This window comes from Diabrotica undecimpunctata, chromosome 8 (genome assembly GCF_040954645.1).
Source record: "Diabrotica undecimpunctata isolate CICGRU chromosome 8, icDiaUnde3, whole genome shotgun sequence".
Taxonomy (NCBI): domain Eukaryota; kingdom Metazoa; phylum Arthropoda; class Insecta; order Coleoptera; family Chrysomelidae; genus Diabrotica; species Diabrotica undecimpunctata.
Window position 1 is genome coordinate 107,511,376 of NC_092810.1, and position 18,965 is coordinate 107,530,340.

Consider the following 18,965-nt stretch of genomic DNA (forward strand, 5'->3'; position numbering starts at 1 on the left):
AGGCGCGTCTTAAAAATGTCATGGCTGGCTGATTAATATTGAGTGGTGACCGTAGCTGTGACCAAGACACTGGCATATCAAGCCGGAACGTTCGAGTTTAATTCTCAGTATTGACAACGAATTTTCAAGTCGTTACCATATTTCGGAGAACACGTAAAGCCATTGGTCTCCCTGGACTAGTGTGCATCGACACTGGTTACCTGAAACAGGGTAAAAGATTCAACTGACGCCTGAAGCTCTGTGAAATGATCTCTCTGGCAAAAATTCCACAAAGTTAAAGCTCGTACTTAAAAAATATAACAGAATATAAGAGAGACACTTGTATCTAAAAATCTTGGTTTGCCGAAATTCATAGTTAAATTTATTGTCTAAAAAAAGTATATATTATAGTTCTTTTTTCACTTTGCACTTTCCATAATTCTATCCTCGTTCTCTCTTTTCTCGTTCGATATTTGTTCATTAGCTTTAAAACTTCTGTGTTCTTCTCTTATAATTCTTTGCACGCTCTTCTCTAGCGTATTTTTTAAAAGCTTTGAAAAAGCAAACTCAATGTGCTACTGATGCTCAAACTTCCGTAGTTATTTGAGACTACTATTTTATTTTTTGTTTTATTGTTGCGATATATAGGGTATTTAATTAAGCGCTTTCTAACTTTACAAATCGTGCATAAATCAGGCAGAGTTCTTCCTCTGATCCTCCCTGGTCCAAAACTTATTGAAATATTATCGGCAACAATGTAACTTAAAGTTAATTTAACTATATTTAATCAGTTTTACCCAGATATTTAGTAGTGTTAAACATGTAAACCTAATAAGTATTTTAAACCACATTTTTCGTTCTATAACCCTAGTTAAAATTGAACTTTCACGTATGCTTCAGTTAAAGTAGTCACTCTTATTTTAGGATAAACACTGATGATTAAATAGGCATTCCGAAAACATTCTGTGATGTGATGTTGCTCAAAAGGGTTCTTTTATATTAGTATGCTTTTTATAAAGGATTCTTTAAATAAAATTTTTAAAAAATAGACTTAATTCATTTTTTGAAATGTTATACGGTAAAACGTACTAATTGTGATAAAGTCCATATATATATATATATATATATATATATATATATATATATATATATATATATATATATACATATATATATATATATATATATATATATATATATATATATGGATTTTAGAACGTCTTTCGACGTTGCCCGATGCCTAACTTCTACGTCCTTCTATCGTCCCATTGGCCATCTCTAAGATCCCTTGTACTCATTGCCTTGGTTACCCCTTCTTTCCATGTATTTTTGGGTCTTCCTCGTTTTTTACTGTTTGGTGGTACACTGCATAATTTTCACTGCAATCTTGTGTCTTCCATTCTTTGATCATAACCATACCAAAGTAACTGTTTCCTCTCAATATCTGTTCTTAAGTAATCGTCTACTCCAATTCGTCGTCTAATTTCCTCATTTCGAACTCTTTCCCTGCGGGATATACCTTATGATCTTCTAAACACATCCATTTTGGAAGAAATATAAGCTAATTTCCATAAACTGGGTGGTGTGACACCGTTTATATATTTGTTCATACACCAAGTAAGTGCTAGAAAGAGTTTATCTGTGCCACATTTTATTAATTCGGCTGGAATGTTTTCTGGGCCAGGAGCTCTACCATTATTTAGTTCAGTTACAGCTTTCTTCACCATATCAACTCCCACTAGTATCTCTTCGCCTTCAACGAATACTTCCGTTGGTGATTTGTGGTATATTCTGCTCTACTTTCTGTTAGCAAATTTTCGTAGTATTCTTTCCATTTTTCTGTTGGTATTAACTGAATAGAAGTAGTATTTCTTTTTGTGATCTTTATTTTGTTTAAAAGTTTCCATGTCTCTGAACACATTCTTCCGCCTATGTAAGTGTTGATCTCTTGGCATTTCCTACGCCACATTTCTTTTTTTGCTGCTATTACTGCTCTTCTTGTTGTTCTTCGTAAATCCAGATATTTGTCTTTGTCTACTTGATGTTTAGTACTTAGCCACCGTGCGTACGCTTTCTTTTTCTCCATTATTAGGTTTTGTATGTCTTCGGTCCACCATAGCTCTTTACTGTGTCGTTGAGATTTTAAACCAAGCCCTTCTTTTGCGGCTGTTTGCACGCTGTCTATTATATTTTTATACACTTCTTCCACGAATACATTTTCGATTATGTCTACTAATGTTTCATTTATTGTTCTGAAGCTATTTTCTTGTGGCATTTTAAATTAATTACTATTTAAATGGGAATAAGCCACAATTTAAGGTTAAAATACGTTTATTGACGTTTCAATTTCCACTTCGGAAATCGTTCTCAAAATACAAACATTAGTAAATTAAACAAATGTTTGTATTTTGAGAACGATTTCCGAAGTGGAAATTGAAACGTCAATAAACGTATTTTAACCTTTAATTGTGGCTTATTCCCATTTAAATAGTAATTAATGTTTCATTTAGTCTTCGTTAATATAGTGTTCTCGTACTTTCATGTTGTAGGTTTCAATTCCAGGTTGTAATTTGTTGTATTAACAATTTCTGTGTTTTCAGGTGGTTCTTTTGTTTTCTTGGATCTAAACGAAAAAATTATTTCGGACTTTACCATAAAGTGATCCGAATCACATGATAATCCTCTATATACTCTTGTGTCCATTACGTGTAATGTTGTATTTTGTTATGTAATCACGTAATCTATGATCGATTTTAAATTTCTGGTTACTTGGATCCATGTATATTTGTGTATCTCCTTGTGTTTAAAAAATCCGTTTGTTATTTTTAGTTGATGGTTTTCGCAAATTTGAATTATTCTTTTATAATTGTCATTTTGGGTTATTTCTCCATGCGGACCTACCACTTTGTTGTTTTCCTTCTGCCCGACTCTACTATTCAGATCTCCTGCTATGATTACTTCTCTAGTACTTCCAATTTTAGTAATTTCGCCATTGATTTTCTCAAAGAATTCGTCTTTAACAGCATAAGGTTCATCATCAGAGATTGCATATATACCAAGAATAGTTGCAGGTTTTTGGTTGATTGTTATGTTGATTCTTATGATATTTTCATCTACGGCTTCAAAGTCTGTTATTTTGCGTTGATGTTTTTTATGTATCATTACGGATACACCTCTTTTTGCTCGATGATGTTTCTCAACCCCACTATATATATGTACATAGTTCTTCACTGTCTCTGTACCACATCCTTTCTTCTTTGTTTCAGTCAATATAACTATGTCCATGTTCAAATGGTAATTTCTTCGATGACTTCTTCCACCTTTCCGTTAATGCTCTGTACATTCCAAGTGCCAATGTTCATTGTCCATTTTCGTAGCTGTTGTCGTTGTCTGGTTGATCCATCCGAAGTTCCGAGGCAACTTTTAGGCTTTTTGGTAAATGCGGTTTTTTACAAGTGACAGGGAACCAACCTGACGTCTCAACCCCCAACCTGGAGGACCAGGTAATTTTTGTTTAAGGTATTCTTTCTTTAGACTGGTTGTCTTTCAGGACTCAGGAGACCAGTCTTCCCCAACTTGATGTTTTATTTCGCGGCAGGTTTTCTCCTGGGGTATATTTAGGAGTGCGTGTCTGGTTTGGACGTTCTGAACGCAGTTTGATATGTTGCACGACATATATAAGCCCCGCTTCCCCCACGCTCAGACGGTCCTCTCCACTCACACACGGACAAAGGACTCCAACCTCACACGGGGTGAGTTGGAGATGGGTATCGGGGTTCGGTCGTTGAGGGTTAAGTGTCGACAGGATATCAAGGAAGAGGACAACGGGATGCTGCTCCTATTAGTTACTTTTTACGATCAAGTCAGAAGATACTGTGGGTGAATTCTACTTGAGTGGCCCGCATCCCACACACGGGGTATAAAATAAAATAAAATCCAACCTGCTAATAAAATTATTACTAATAAATATGAGATGGCAAACGCATTTTACTACTTGCCCTAGAAATAAAATCATAAATATTGTTAAAAATACAAATTTTGATCATTATATCACACAATAGGTAGATAAATCCTTTTATTTTTTTCCTGTAGATGAGTATGACGTCAGAGAGGTTATTAGCTCCTTGAAAAATGTTACCTCAGTAGGTATTGATTGCATATCAACTAAATTAATAAAATGTATTAGTGAATATATCAGTGGAACAGGGTATTTTTCAACATAGCTTGAAGGTTGGAGTTGTAACTCCAATATTCAAGAGTGGAGTTAATTCAGTTTTAGACTGAATATATATAAAAGAATGTATAGTTTCCTTAGTAAATACAGTATATTATGTTCCAACTAACACGGGTTTCTGCCTGGAAGATCAACAGAGAGTACTATCACTGAATTATTTAGTTTCATTCACATCGCTCTGAATCGGGGAGATTTTGTGAGAGCACTTTCCTTTGATCTCTCAAAAGTATTTTGATACCATAAACGTAATAGTTGCTACAAAAAAATTGAAAAATCTTTACATTCGAGAAAGATCCTCGTTAAACTTAATGACTCATGATCAGATTATGAGTCTGGGAGCTGGGAATTTCAAATTAATCATGTTTGTAAAGAATAAATAGTAGTTATTACGCAATATTGCAATTAAAAAGTTTTCTTAAACTGGAACAGTTATTGAATGTTTATTATGAGTTGTTTATTCTCACTTGGTCTTCAATATAAATCTTTGGGGTAGTGCTGTGAACGCGACAAGAATGCTTGTCTCTCAGAAAAGAATAATACCGGCATTCATGACAATATTTTAAAAAATACAACATTTTAACAGTACTTTCTATATATATATTTTAAATGTATACTACATGTAAAAAACAATATAACTAGTTTTCATTTAAACTTTGATTATCACCAGTACTCAACTAGGCAAAATGACTTCATCAGAGTACCAAAACATAATACAACACGATTTGAAAAATCCCAGTATTATATGGGTATAAGACTTTTTAATCATCCCAACAGTATTAAATCTGAAACAAATTTAAATAAATTTCGAGGTAAATTAAAATCTTTTCTATTGCAAAATTGTTTCTACAGTGTAAGTGAATATCTGGGTGATGTAAATAATTAATCCTACGTACTTTTTATCTTTTAATTCTGAAATTGTAATGTTTTACTAATATTTTGTACTCGACCTCTCCTATATCATGTAAATGATCTCTCAGGATGTATAAAAATTATTATTATTTTATTATTTATTATAATTTATGCCACTTTCATTCTCACCAGCCCAAATGTTAAAATTTAATGGTACAGGCCCTGTGTATTTTACAAGTACCATCGGTATATCGAAACAAAAATTTTAATATAGGAAATTAAGATTTTTTAATATTGAGTTATAACACATGTATGTAAACACAAGTTAACACTTTTCTGATAAAATCCTTTTTTCAGCTTCTTGGATTCATACTCACAGTCAGGGCGGCCTCTCGTCCGTTGGAGTCTTATTTTAGAAGCTTACCTAGCCATTGGTTCCGAGGCTTCGGATCAACTACCGCCGCATCTCCAACGACTCCATACGTAGAAATAAATGGACAACCATCTTCAACTCCAGCCCCGTATTTCGCAAATAACCTCCAATCAACTATTATACCAGTTAACATAAATAATAGATTATTATCTGGTGTTAGGTCTGATTTATCTGATAATCTGGGTTATGAAAAAAATGTAAATGGTAACTTGTTGTTTAATGGTTTTGAATCAACGACGAGTGCCCCACCAACTTCTTTTATTGAACTAAATAAAGAATCAGTTTCAACGCCAGCCCCGCTTGAAAATGAGGGCTTGCAATCTAGTAGAACACCATTTAACCTAAATAATGGCCTACTATCTGGTTTGCAGTCTGATTCTTACAATAATCAACAAAGTTATGGACAAAATCTACAAAATTATGGACAAAATCTACAAAGTTATGGACAAAATTTACAAAGTTATGGACAAAATTTACAAAGTTATGGACAAAATGTAAATGGTAATTTGTTGTTCAACGGGTTTAGATCAACGACAAGTGCACCGCCAACTTCATTGGTTGAAATAAATAGAGAATCTGTTTCAACACCAGCTCCACTTGAAAATGAAGGCTTACAATCTGAAAGTATACCATTTAACGCAAATAGTGGCCTATTATCTGGTTTGCGGTCTGATTCTTATAACAATCAACAAAGTTATGGTCAAAATGTAAATGGTAATTTATTGTTTAACGGATTCGGATCAACGACAACTGCACCGCCAACTTCATTGGTTGAACTAAATAGAGAATCTGTTTCAACACCAGCTCCGTTTCAAAATGAAGCCTTACAATCTACTAGCATACCATTTAACCTAAATAATGGTTTATTATCTCGTTTTGGGTCTGATGTTTCAAATAATCTACAAAGTTATGGACAAAATGTGAACAGCAACTTGTTGTTCAATGGCTTCGGTTCTACAACAACCGGTGCACCACCAACTTCGTTCTTTGAACTTAATAAAGAATCAGTTTCATCATCACCAGCCCCATTTCAAAATGAAGGTCTGCAGTCTAGCAACATACCATATAATGTAAATAATGAACTTTTATCGCGTTTTGGATCAGATATTTCACATATTCAACAAGCAGCTGATAATAATGCTTTCTACTCAAGTGAAGGTTCTATATCCAGCACTACATCTGCACCGTTTGATTTTAGTCGGTTATTTTTACAAAATAACCCAAGCCTGCAAAGCTCCTCCAGGGTAATTCCCGAAATAAATACAATCAGAATTCAAAGTAAAACAAGTGGAGGTTCTATATACGATTCATTTGGAATAGATGATGAAGCGATTGAAAGCCAAAGCGAAAAACCAGCGATTACCAAGAACGTATACTTCTTCTCCGCTCCTGAAGAAGAAGCTGTAAAGCCAAGAATATATTTCGAACCAAACAAGAAACATGTTAATGTAGTATACATTAAAGCACCTGCGGCTCCATCTCTTGGACCTATCGAAATTACTCCTCCTAAACAGGAATCACCGGAGAAGACCGTGGTGTATGTTTTAGTAAAAAAACCAGAAGAGCAAAAAATTATAGTAAAACCTGGTCCCACCGCAAAACCTGTAAATCCTGACGTATTCTTTATTAATTACAAAGATGATGAAGAAGCTCAATATAAACTTGAGGAGTTGCAATCAAAAGAGGAAGTTCAGCAACAAAATCAAGCTGATGACTTATTATTAAATGCTCATTTGGACATTAATCCGTTTAAACGAAAGGTTAACGATAAAAAGGTTCGAAAAACTCGACAATTCTAAAATTTTCTAGGTTTAGTAAAAATTTGATAATGTAGGTTAAATAAAACTTTGGTTTGAAAAACTGTTAAATAAAAAGCATTGGAAATTAGCATCAATTCGAAGACATCAGTAATATTAAATCAAACAGTAAAGTGCTCACAATTATTAAAAAAACATTTTTATATGAAATACCAAATTCTTATAAACAGTACTGTAAAAACCACTGCCGAAAACTGTACTAAATAACTTCTATGCATATTAAAATAAAATTTTTAAACCTTTAATTTTTGTTATTTAAGATACCCCTTCTTCTTTTTCAACTGCAATCTCCGCTACGAATATTAGCTGTTTATTAACATGCCAATTTAAACACAGTTAAATAGAACTGCAAGCTAGTTATTCCTTTAGATTTCTGCAGCTTTCTCGTTTTTATTATTAAAGCTATCTCTTTTTTTTCCTTGTCCAATTCAGACATATATTATACATTTTAAAGTAGATAACTTTCACCCTACACTGCAATTTTTTTATTTTCGCAAAACTTTGAAAACTGAATAAAAATAATGAGCTGATTGACGAAAAAATATTTAAAAACTTTTGTACGTTTATTTTTATTTTTTTTATTACCAGTGTATTCCATATACAGATTTGAATGCCACACTTAAAATTCAGCTAAAAACTATATGGCCAGAACTGTATGACAGCAAACAAACAGGATTAAATTATAAATCATGTCAAGTCCAAATCCCAATACTAAGATGGTTCCAAAACCAAAACAACAGGAACTTTATTGTTACTATAAACAGAATAAGAACAAACCATGCAATCTAACCAAGCTATAAATGTTAAATTGGTTTAATTGATGATTCCTCATGTTGAAGAAGGATGAGTTTTCAATTAAGTTAAATTAAATTATTACAGTTATATGTATAATATAAAATATATAATAACTATTATGTAATCTATACCTACATTAATGGTTAATCAACAAGTGTGGTTTATTGTGTATGAAATATTTTAAAACAATTTTTGTCCTTATTGAAACAAAGCCGTTGAGCACTTTTCACATAGTACAAACGTTTGTGAGTGACAATTAGGTAACTTACACTTTAACCTTGTAGAATTCCATTTAGGAAAATGGCTTTCATTGTCAAGTCGAACGTCCTTGGGTGGAAGCGGCATTACATTACCCCTCTTTTTCTTAGATTCAATTTCCTCTTGAACTGACGAAGGTCTTCCTCGTTTGGATCGTTCCGTTCTGCTTCCTATACTACGGAGTGTTCTTGCCAACTAGATTATAAATTCTTCTTCTTAAAGTGCCTATCCGTTCCGGATGTTGGCGATCATCACGGCTATCTTTACTTTGTTTATTGCAGCGCGGAACAGTTCAGTGGTAGTCGTGTTATACCACTTTCGTAAATTTTGAAGCCAGGAAATGCGTCTTCTTCCCGGTCCTCTCTTACCATTTACCTTCCCCTGGAGAATCAGCTGGAGAAGGCCGTAACGTTCTTGATTTCTCATTACGTGTCCTAGATATTCCAACTTTTTAGTTTTGACGGTCATGAGTGGTTGTAAACTGATTTTGTTTACAACCCTGTAATTTTCAAAATAGTATATTTCCCTTTGTTCATAACTGTACTCCACCCTGTATGCCAAGACGCCCTATTCATTCCATCAATAAACTCTAACAGTACTTACTAAACCCCGTTAAAAATGACCTGTTCCCGACACCGGCGACCGATGGTCCCAAGAAAAACCCTGGTCGGTCTGTTAGAAACTCTCGCGGAAGAAATATGGTGCTTTAATAACAAAATTTGTGATTTGATTCTCAGAGCGTGTCTCTCTCTCAAGTGTTTAGCAATAAGAAAATTTGTCTCCGCGATTGTGAAACTAATAAATTTGTGTAACCACGTATATTGTCACATATAGTACCCACTAGGTTGTGTTACCTGTACTACGTAAAGAAATAAAGGTTAGTTGTAAGTTACTAGTATTCTTTACATACCATAGACAATTAGAATAATACAGTCCACTTAAAAACCCAAAGAATACCGGCGGTATAAGTTAGTTGAAGATTGAAAGCACGTGGAATCACACATAATTCCACCTCAAACGCCGGTATTTTCTCCATGGTCTATCTTCGAACCGGATGGATGATTCTCCATGATTAGCTCTTTACAATTGAAGCCCAATCGAGTTGAAAGGTGCACAGCAGCCGCAGAAAGCAGACGCAAGTAGACATAGGCCTCCCCGAAAGCCTAGTGTATCGAGGTAAACTCTTTCCTTAATAAACAAAGTGCAGTGATAGCATTAAACACATATAATTATAAGCAGATTGTTTTCTCAGAAGTGAATATAATTAAGTAATTTAGAACATAATTTAGATTGTATAAATTTGAGAAAGCTATGCCGGTCTGGAATGTTTTTTGTATGTTTCAGGTGATGCTACGAGAATAATAAAAGCTACGAATTAGTTGTTTTATTCTGCATGTCTTTATTTATTTCATCGTAAACCAGATTGGCATATGCATTATTATAATTATGTATTTAACAGTAATATAGAACCGTAGATGATCAATTAAGCTATCACTCTTCTCATGATATTTGGTGATTCTGTTACAGTGCGAGTCACAAAGTTGCAATTTAAATATAATTTAATTCTTCATTTTTACTCTTAATAGAAAACTTAATTTATATATTGCTGCATAGTATATTTTAAAGTAAAATTTATTTATATTGAATAATTCATTTTATTTTGTATACTGTTATTCTCATTTGGATTTAGCAAGAATACTTCTCTTTATTTCTCGTTCTGTGTCTTGTTCAGCATTTGCCCTTTTGTATTTCAATAGAAGTGTTGTTAAAAAAAATATATACCTCTCTGCATCTCTCTCTCTCACTCTGTGTCTGATCTTTGTATTTTACTCGAAGGGTTAGGTTAGTTTAGCAAAAAATACTTCTCTTTCTTAGTATTTTTATTATAAGTAGTTCTTAGTAAATTTGCAGTTAACTCGTTGTTTGTAAATACAAACATGGACACTCTTAAGAAAAAGCGTAGTACTTACAAGGCGCAATTCACCCGCATAGAAAAGTGGTACAGCGCTAATACCTCTTGTGATGATAAACATCAGTTGTTGTCTCGTATAGACCTTCTCAAGGAGAACTTAGCTAAATATGACTCCATTCAAAATGAAATTGAGTTACTGGACTCACCTAGTGACTCAGAGGACAGAGAGGAATATGAAAATAAATGTCTGGATCTAAAATGTACCCTACAAGCTCAAGTCGAAGCCTTAAATCAAGTGTCTTCCCGACCAGATCCTGATAATTTCTCTCGTAGTGGCCACTCTCATATAAATATTAAGCTACCAAATATTCACTTACCCACATTTAGTGGAAATTGCATCGAATATCCTTCGTTTATCGACTTATTCAGAGCCCTAATTGTCAATAATTCACAGTTATCATCAAATGTTGAGAAATTCTGTTATTTAAAATCATACCTAAAGGGAGAAGCGTTAAAGCTAATTGATAGGTTGCCGGTAACTGATGATAATTTTGTCATAGCTTTAGATTTATTACATAGCCGGTATAGTAACCAACGGCAGATAATCCGCTCATATTATCAGCAGTTACTAGCCACTCCTACATTGCAAAAATGCAGGAGTGGCTAATGCACACCCAAAATCGTACACATTTCACTCGACCCTCGGTTTTCAAGAAACCGAGGAATCACTTAATGAAACCCTAGATCGCTTTTTCCAACAGGAACAAGAGCTTGATATTTCCAAAAGTTCGGAACAGGATGAGCTTGCCGAAGCAATCTTTGTTTGGACGACTAAAATTCTGAAAGACGGCAGCTACCAGGTCGACCTCCCTCTCATTCACCCTTTAGCTCACAAAGAATTGGGCGATTCATTTATGTGTGCTAAAAACAGATTCCTTTCCCTTGAGAAGAAATTTGTCAAGCATCCTTTCCTAAAGGAAGAATATAGAAAAATTCTGATGGAGTATATTGAGCTAGGACACGGAAGGGAAGTCCCTCTGGCCCTTTGTAACTCCAAATTTGAGAATAAATACTTTGTCCCACATTTAGCAGTTGTACGAGACCAAAGCTCTACTACGAAAATGAGAGTCGTTTTCGACTTTTCGGCTAAGACCACTTCAGCTCTCTCCCTAAACGATATCACTCTCCGCGGTCCTAAGGTTCAGCCCGAACTGTTCGAAATTCTTACCAGATTCCGAACTCATAAATTTGCATTTACTGCTGACATAACGAAAATGTATCGGCAGGTGAAACTAAACCCCTCCTTTCACTTTCTTCGGAACGCTTTGTGGCGAGAAACTCCACAAGACCAATTCTCTTGCATTGAACTAACTACAGTTTCATTTGGTCAAAAGAGTGCTCCATATCCTGCCTGTCGAGTTCTTAAGGATATTGCTCAAAATACCTCTTGTTCAACGGCAGTGAAAGACACCCTATTATATCAGACTTATGTGGATGACATCTTATCAGGCTGTAGTACTGAAGAAGAAATCATTTCACTGCATCGTTCGTTAAGCTCTACTCTTTCTTCCGCTGGCTTCAGTATACACAAGATCAGATCCAATTCATCTCTTGCTGCGTCTTCTGCAGAGTTTAGCAGCGGGTCAAAGGACATTCTTCCTGAAAAAGGGCCATGCAAGGTGCTAGGCATTAAGTGGGATCCTGCAACTGATGTATTCCAAGTTGCCATTCCAGAGTCGCTTACTGTTAGTTCACCTACCAAACGAAAGATTCTCTCTGTCATAGCGCAGTGCTATGACCCTCTAGGATTTGTCAATCCTGTAATTGTTCACGGAAAAATTCTAATGCAAACAAATATGGGCCAAAACTCTCTCTTGGGACCACACTATAACCGATCCCGATCTTTTAGACAGTTGGTTTAAGTTCTTGTCAAGTTTAACCAACCTGTCCTCCTTCTCGATTCCTCGGTGCATAATCGATGAAAAGGACGTAGTCCAAGTCCAATTACATGGGTTTTGTGATGCCAGTACTCAGGCATATGGATGTTGCATGTATTTAAGAGCAGAATACTCTGATTCATCTGTGTCATCTACACTTATTGCTGCAAAATCGCGTGTAGCTCCAGTGAGAAAACCTCTCACTATACCTAAACTTGAGTTGTGTGCAATGGTTCTCTTAACCAGTCTTTACACCAAGCTTTATGCCATAATATCTCGTTCTCTTACCATTTCTGACAGTATCTTGTGGTCAGATTCTATGGTAGCTCTCTCTTGGGCGCACTCACCTTCCAAAAAATGGTCTACCTTTGTGGCAAACAGGGTGGAAATAATCCAAAACGCTAGCCCTTCCCCAAAGTGGAAGCACATAAAGTCTGAACTCAATCCCGCAGACCTCTTATCTCGGGGCAAGCTTTCAGATCAGGCCAGATCCTTTTGGGCATCTGGACCATCATTTCTACTAGATCGATCTAGCTATTTGTTTAAACATACCTCGTTTGAGCCTATGGTCAATCTCCCTGAAGAAAAGAAAGGAGTTATTGTATATACCAAAACTCAGGAAAATTGTTGGATAGAATATATAAACCGATTCTCATCATTCACTAAACTTATAAAATCTATGGCGTACATACGTCGGTTTGTGTACAATGCCCGACATAAAGACCGCTTATCTGGTCATTTGTCTCCTAAGGAATTGCAAGATTCCAGACTATTCCTAATACGTCAAGTTCAAGCCATTTTCTTTAAGTCCGAAATACTATCTTTGACACAAGGTCGATTGTTACCTAACAAGCAAATTGCTTCACTGATTCCTTTCATTGACAGGTCTACATTACTTAGAGTAGGTGGTCGACTCAAGTATTCGGATGTACCCTTTGATCAACGACACCCTCTACTGCTCCCTGCGCGTAATCACTTCACTACACTATTGCTCACCTCAGAGCATCAGCGTCTGGGACATGCAGGATCTCAAACCACCTTAAACAATGTCCGCTTAAGATATTGGCCCCTTGACGGACTTAGGTGTGTAAAACGTATAATACACTCATGCAACACTTGCTTTAGGTTTAATGCCATCGCCTCAACCCAAATTATGGGAGATCTCCCTCGTGAACGAGTCACATCGAAACGACCTTTCGAAAACACAGGAATAGAATTTGGAGGCCCCTTTTGCATAAAGTCCTCTTCCTTGAGAAGAGCCCCTACATCTAAAGGTTACATAGCATTGTTTGTATGCTTAGCTACCAAAGCAGTCCATTTAGAAGCAGTGTCTGACCTCACAACAGACGCCTTCCTGGCTAGTCTGAAAAGATTCATAGCTAGACGTGGTATCCCATCCATTATCTACAGTGACAATGGAACTAATTTTGTGGGTGCCAATAACCATCTCACTCTTCTTAGAAAACATTTCTCAACACAGCCTCATGTGTTTCACGAGTTCCTTGCTTCTCAAAATATCACTTGGAAATTTATTCCTCCCAGATCCCCACACTGGGGTGGATTATGGGAAACCTCAATTAAAAGTGCTAAGTCACTTTTGATTAAAATCACCGGTAACTCTGTATATACCTTTGAACAATTCTGCACTATTCTTGCTCAAGTAGAGGCCATTCTTAACTCTCGCCCTCTATTCCCATTGTCTACTGATCCATTAGACCTACAGCCTCTTACTCCAGGACACTTCTTAATAGGTGCTCCCCTGTTATCTTATCCAGAGGTAGATATTTCATGCACTCCGGATAATCGACTGAAGTGCTGGCAGCAGTGTACTCGAGTTCAGCAACTCTCTTGGAAGCGTTGGACCTCGGATTACCTAAATCGGCTCCAAAACCGACCCAAATGGATTCACGTAACTCCTAATATTAAAGTCGGCGATTTAGTTTTGGTTAAAAACCTTGACTACCCTCCCTTACAGTGGCCACTAGCTCGGGTGACCGAAGTTTATGAAGGAAAAGACCAGAACGTTCGAGCAGTACAAGTTCGCACGAAAAGTGGAACGTTCATTCGCCCTATCACTAGACTGATCCCCTTACCGCCAGATGAGACTTCAACGCATGTTTTTGGCCCTTCTTCCGCCTTATAGTAAAAGTAAAGCTACAATATAGTAGACATTCTCTGGGGGGCAGTATGGTTGTAAACTGATTTTGTTTACAACCCTGTAATTTTCAAAATAGTATATTTCCCTTTGTTCATAACTGTACTCCACCCTGTATGCCAAGACGCCCTATTCACTCCATCAATAAACTCTAACGGTACTTACTAAACCCCGTTAAAAATGACCTGTTCCCGACACCGGCGACCGACGGTCCCAAGAAAAACCCTGGTCGGTCTGTTAGAAACTCTCGCGGAAGAAATATGGTGCTTTAATAACAAAATTTGTGATTTGATTCTCAGAGCGTGTCTCTCTCTCAAGTGTTTAGCAATAAGAAAATTTGTCTCCGCGATTGTGAAACTATAAATTTGTGTAACCACGTATATTGTCACATATAGTACCCACTAGGTTGTGTTACCTATACTACGTAAAGAAATAAAGGTTAGTTGTAAGTTACTAGTATTCTTTACATACCATAGACAATTAGAATAATACAGTCCACTTAAAAACCCAAAGAATACCGGCGGTATAAGTTAGTTGAAGATTGAAAGCACGTGGAATCACACATAATTCCACCTCAAACGCCGGTATTTTCTCCAATGAGAATTTCACATTCTTTCCCCATTCTAAGCAGGACCTCCACATTAGTAACTCTGTCAACCCAGGATATACATAAGATGCGCCTATAGATTATAAGTTAAGCCATGTTAAGTTTCTCATCCGAGTGCACTTTTTTATAAGATAGCCAAGCATTGATTATGCAGATATCTAGTAAATGGCATTATAATCCTATAACGGTTTGATACTATCCAGTAAATCTACACCACCCGTGTGACGATTATATTCTTTCACGCTTGCCAGACATTTAACCTTTATTTTCTCTTTTTATTTTCTATCGAAACGTGATATTTCGTCTTCAGGATTAATCCCTACAACTGATGATAAGAACATTTTTGTTGTCTTTCCATAAGATATTTGCTATATCTACACCATTACAGTTAGCAACATATTCTACAGATGTTCCTCGAACAAACTCCTTGGTGTCTGCATCATTAGGTAATTTGCACAATGGAATTCTATATTCTATCAACGATTGAATTCCCATGTTGGCTAAAGCCGACACAACTTCGACTAAGGTGTAGTGTGTAGTAGTTATCGAAATAAATTTTCTGGAAACAGTTTCTGGGTACTTAACTTGTCAAATAAATGACAATGTTGCCGCTTGCACCTACATCAGGTTCGCAGTTTAGTCGACGTGATGGGTCATTTTGAGTTCCAGTGTAGATTTCAAACTTATAGCAATAATCAGAAACACCACTTATAATAAATAACTCATAACCCCATTTGTGGGGTTTTAGTGGCAAGTATCGTTTCATGTGATGTCAAGCTTTGATTGCACATATCTGTTCATCAATACTAAGAGATTCTTCTAGAAGCAAAGATAAGAATTTTTCAGATAAGGAATCAATGACAGGCCGAATTTTATATAACTTATTAGTCGCATTAGTAGCATTGAAATGTAAAAACAATCGAATTTTGTAACGTTTTAATCAACCAATTGAACGTGACACCAAGCTCCGCTTGGTACTTGTCCCTCGTACTATATTATTCCAAAGCGACCTCACTAAATTGTAAATATTTTTAGTAGCCGCTCCATCCTATATAAGCCGATACAAATTTTTATTCGCTCTCTTTTCAATCATATCACTACAATCATTCTGCCAACGAAACTTTAGTCACACAAATTGGTTAGTGTCTTAGCCGTATACACGGCCACTACCGTGGGGAGCAAGCAATAGCCAACCACACTACCTTGGGAAGCAAACAACAGCCAACCACACTACCTTGGGGAAACAATCAGCAACCACCCATACTACCTTAAATTCACTGATGCATCAGAATATAATTTGAAACCCATTTACCAACATGGGGACAAAAATGATTGCTATCTAGACCAACAACCCCCCTTAGCCCAACCAACAACCACCGACAGCGGCTAACTTCCACAAAGATCGGAACCGTTCCTGGAGAACTGAACGACTCTTTTAGAACGAACTAAAGCTGAGTACTTTTTTATACTTAAATTATTTTATACCGGTAACCGGCAGAATCTTTGAGTCTCAGTTGAAAAATTTATTTTTGCTTCACAATCATAATAATATGAATTCTGTTTATTATTATTTAATAAATATATATGCCTTTACTATGACTTCGTAAGTTTTTTTTTATTTCCTGTACCTTTCTGGGATTGGTGTGGGGAGAGAATGAACAGGGAACGAACCCAGGGCTGAACAGTCGGGCAGAGCATCATTCTGATGGATGGAACGGTGGGCGTTTTTCTCTTGAATATCCTTAGACATATTCGAAGAATTTCTCCCCTCCTTTCTTCCAGCAGTGTGGTGTTGCTTAACGCCCTGGTTTTAATACGAATAGACATTACAATTTTTTCAAAATGCTTTTGACTCATACAATTTTTAACTATTTCAATGCCTACCTCTGAACTCCAGTGTTGTTTATTGCTGACGTCAATATGCATATTCCTAAACATTTATTTAAATCGTTGGACGAAAATTCAAATGGTTTGGATGGATCCTTCTGAACACTATACTGGATAGCCTTATCTACAATTTTTTGCATAATTGTGTCATCGAAAAAATATTTAAAAAACTCCTATGGGTCGTCAAATCCTTCAAGATATTAGGAATATGATCATTTCCTTTGAAATTAGATGGCACTTGACCAATTTTCTTATTTTTCCACACCAGCTGCTTAATTTTTAAATCTTCATTTTTTTCATTCTATTAGGTTCATGGTTTTCATTTTCGCTAAGTTCGCCCCTGTCTTGGTTATTATCAGAAGAATTCCCTTGCAAATTACCATCGGTGTCACTAACAGAAACAAATATTTCATCAACATTAGTTTCGTTCATATATTTTTCTAACATTTCATTTGTAACTGGCTTTGGAATGTTATTTGGTTCTTCATCTTCGTCACTGATGTCTCCCAATTCATCCTCACTATCACTTGGTATATTTATATAAGTTCCTGAATTTCTTCGTCATTTAAATTATCCAGTGTAATTCGTTTGGAACCCTCGGTATATATCAAAGCCACCTGAAAGATAAAAAAATCTGTTATATGCGCGCTGAGTCAAATGTAAATCATTTAAAAAATAGGCATAAATAAACATCCATTTCAAACGATCAAAACAAATATAGTTTCTACGTTTATCAAATAAACCAATGAACTAACAGTAATTAAATCATACATACCTTTCCAATTTTTATAAGTGAAAACAGTAGTAAAATATCACATTCAACGGACACAAACTAGAAGTCAATCTGGCGCCACAGTATAAAATAAAGTATGGTTATGTTATACGATCAGTATAGACAAAGATTTCCTTGTCTAAGATCAGTATGTATATCTTATGTTAATGTACAATCACTAACTCGATGAATCAGACAAGCGTGAGCTGGCGGGTGAGCTGCGCGAAAATAGAAAAGGATTTATTCTAAGAGAGATAGGAGAGGTACTTAATCGTGGGTGTCACAAATGCGTAGTTGCCGTATCAAAAATTTAGTTGGGATCTGAAAATTACGTTAGTAGATATGTTCCGTGGTTGTGTAGATGCGTGTGTGATAAACTTATTTACCACGAAAACAAAATAAAAAAAAATAATAATATTGAATAAAACGTAGAAAAAACTGTTAATAATATTTATTTTCGTAAAACGTAATTAATTCTCGAAGGGAAGGTATTTTTGTATGTATCGCGGACAGATGCAAATTATGTCTTAATGATTACTAAACTAAACACAAAACACACGTTCTTTGTTTGTTTTTCTAAGCCAGACGATAAACTTAAGTATTATCGGCCTTTTATCTTGTGATATCATTGCTTACAATATCATATTTCGTTCCCATTTATGAAAAATGCAATGTATCGAAATATTAAAGGGTCCAGCATATCTGTAGTAAATAAATATATTGGAGAAACACATTTCAAGTTTTATGTCATTTCTATTTCACATGTGTTTCACATTATTTACTGGTAATCTAATGTACTGTAATTTTTTATTTATTTATTTATTGTAAATTAACTTAAATTAAATTATTTAAATCTGAATTTATTTTGAAAATGAGTATTATAATTACCAGTTAAATGAGCTACACGTTCTTGTATCTTTTTTAAATCAACTAAGACTTTATCTGCATTAGCTTCTTCGGTTGTAAACTTAAAAACATTGAAAATTATTTCTCGTGCTTGAGATCCCAAAGGTTTGCCTTTTAATACACTTGCCATTTTAATAAATATAAATAATAGTTTATAATATAGGGCCACTCCAAATAAAAATGTAAATACTTGACAACACTGTCAGAAATCTAGCACTAATCCCACGATGTGAACTCGTAGCCGACAGCAATAAAAATGACCAATCCCTTCCACTTTTCAACTTGTTCTACGCGCAACCGGCCAGCTCTCGCTTGTCGGATAATACGACGCTTGGATGAATCACTACGCATCGGAGCACAAAATATTTGCTCTGGGTCTGCGTGGAGTTATGGACAAAATTATGGTTGGTGCATGTTTGCATCA

At 35.6% G+C, this 18,965-nt stretch overlaps 2 protein-coding genes across 2 annotated transcripts in view; both read left to right on the forward strand.

Moving 5' to 3' along the window:
* LOC140447821 (uncharacterized) overlaps positions 1–7,557 on the forward strand; it is a 32,181-nt gene extending 24,624 nt beyond the window's left edge. Inside the window, exon 2 of the mRNA XM_072540702.1 lies at positions 5,420–7,557. Within this exon, the coding sequence (XP_072396803.1) occupies positions 5,420–7,294 (1,875 nt within the window). The 3' untranslated portion in view covers positions 7,295–7,557. The remainder of the gene's footprint in view (positions 1–5,419) is intronic.
* A 4,769-nt stretch (positions 7,558–12,326) lies between these two features.
* On the forward strand, positions 12,327–14,357 carry LOC140449047 (uncharacterized). The gene has a single exon (XM_072542186.1). The coding sequence runs from the start codon at positions 12,327–12,329 to the stop codon at positions 14,355–14,357; it is 2,031 nt and encodes a 676-aa protein (XP_072398287.1).
* The last annotated feature ends 4,608 nt before the right edge of the window (positions 14,358–18,965 follow it).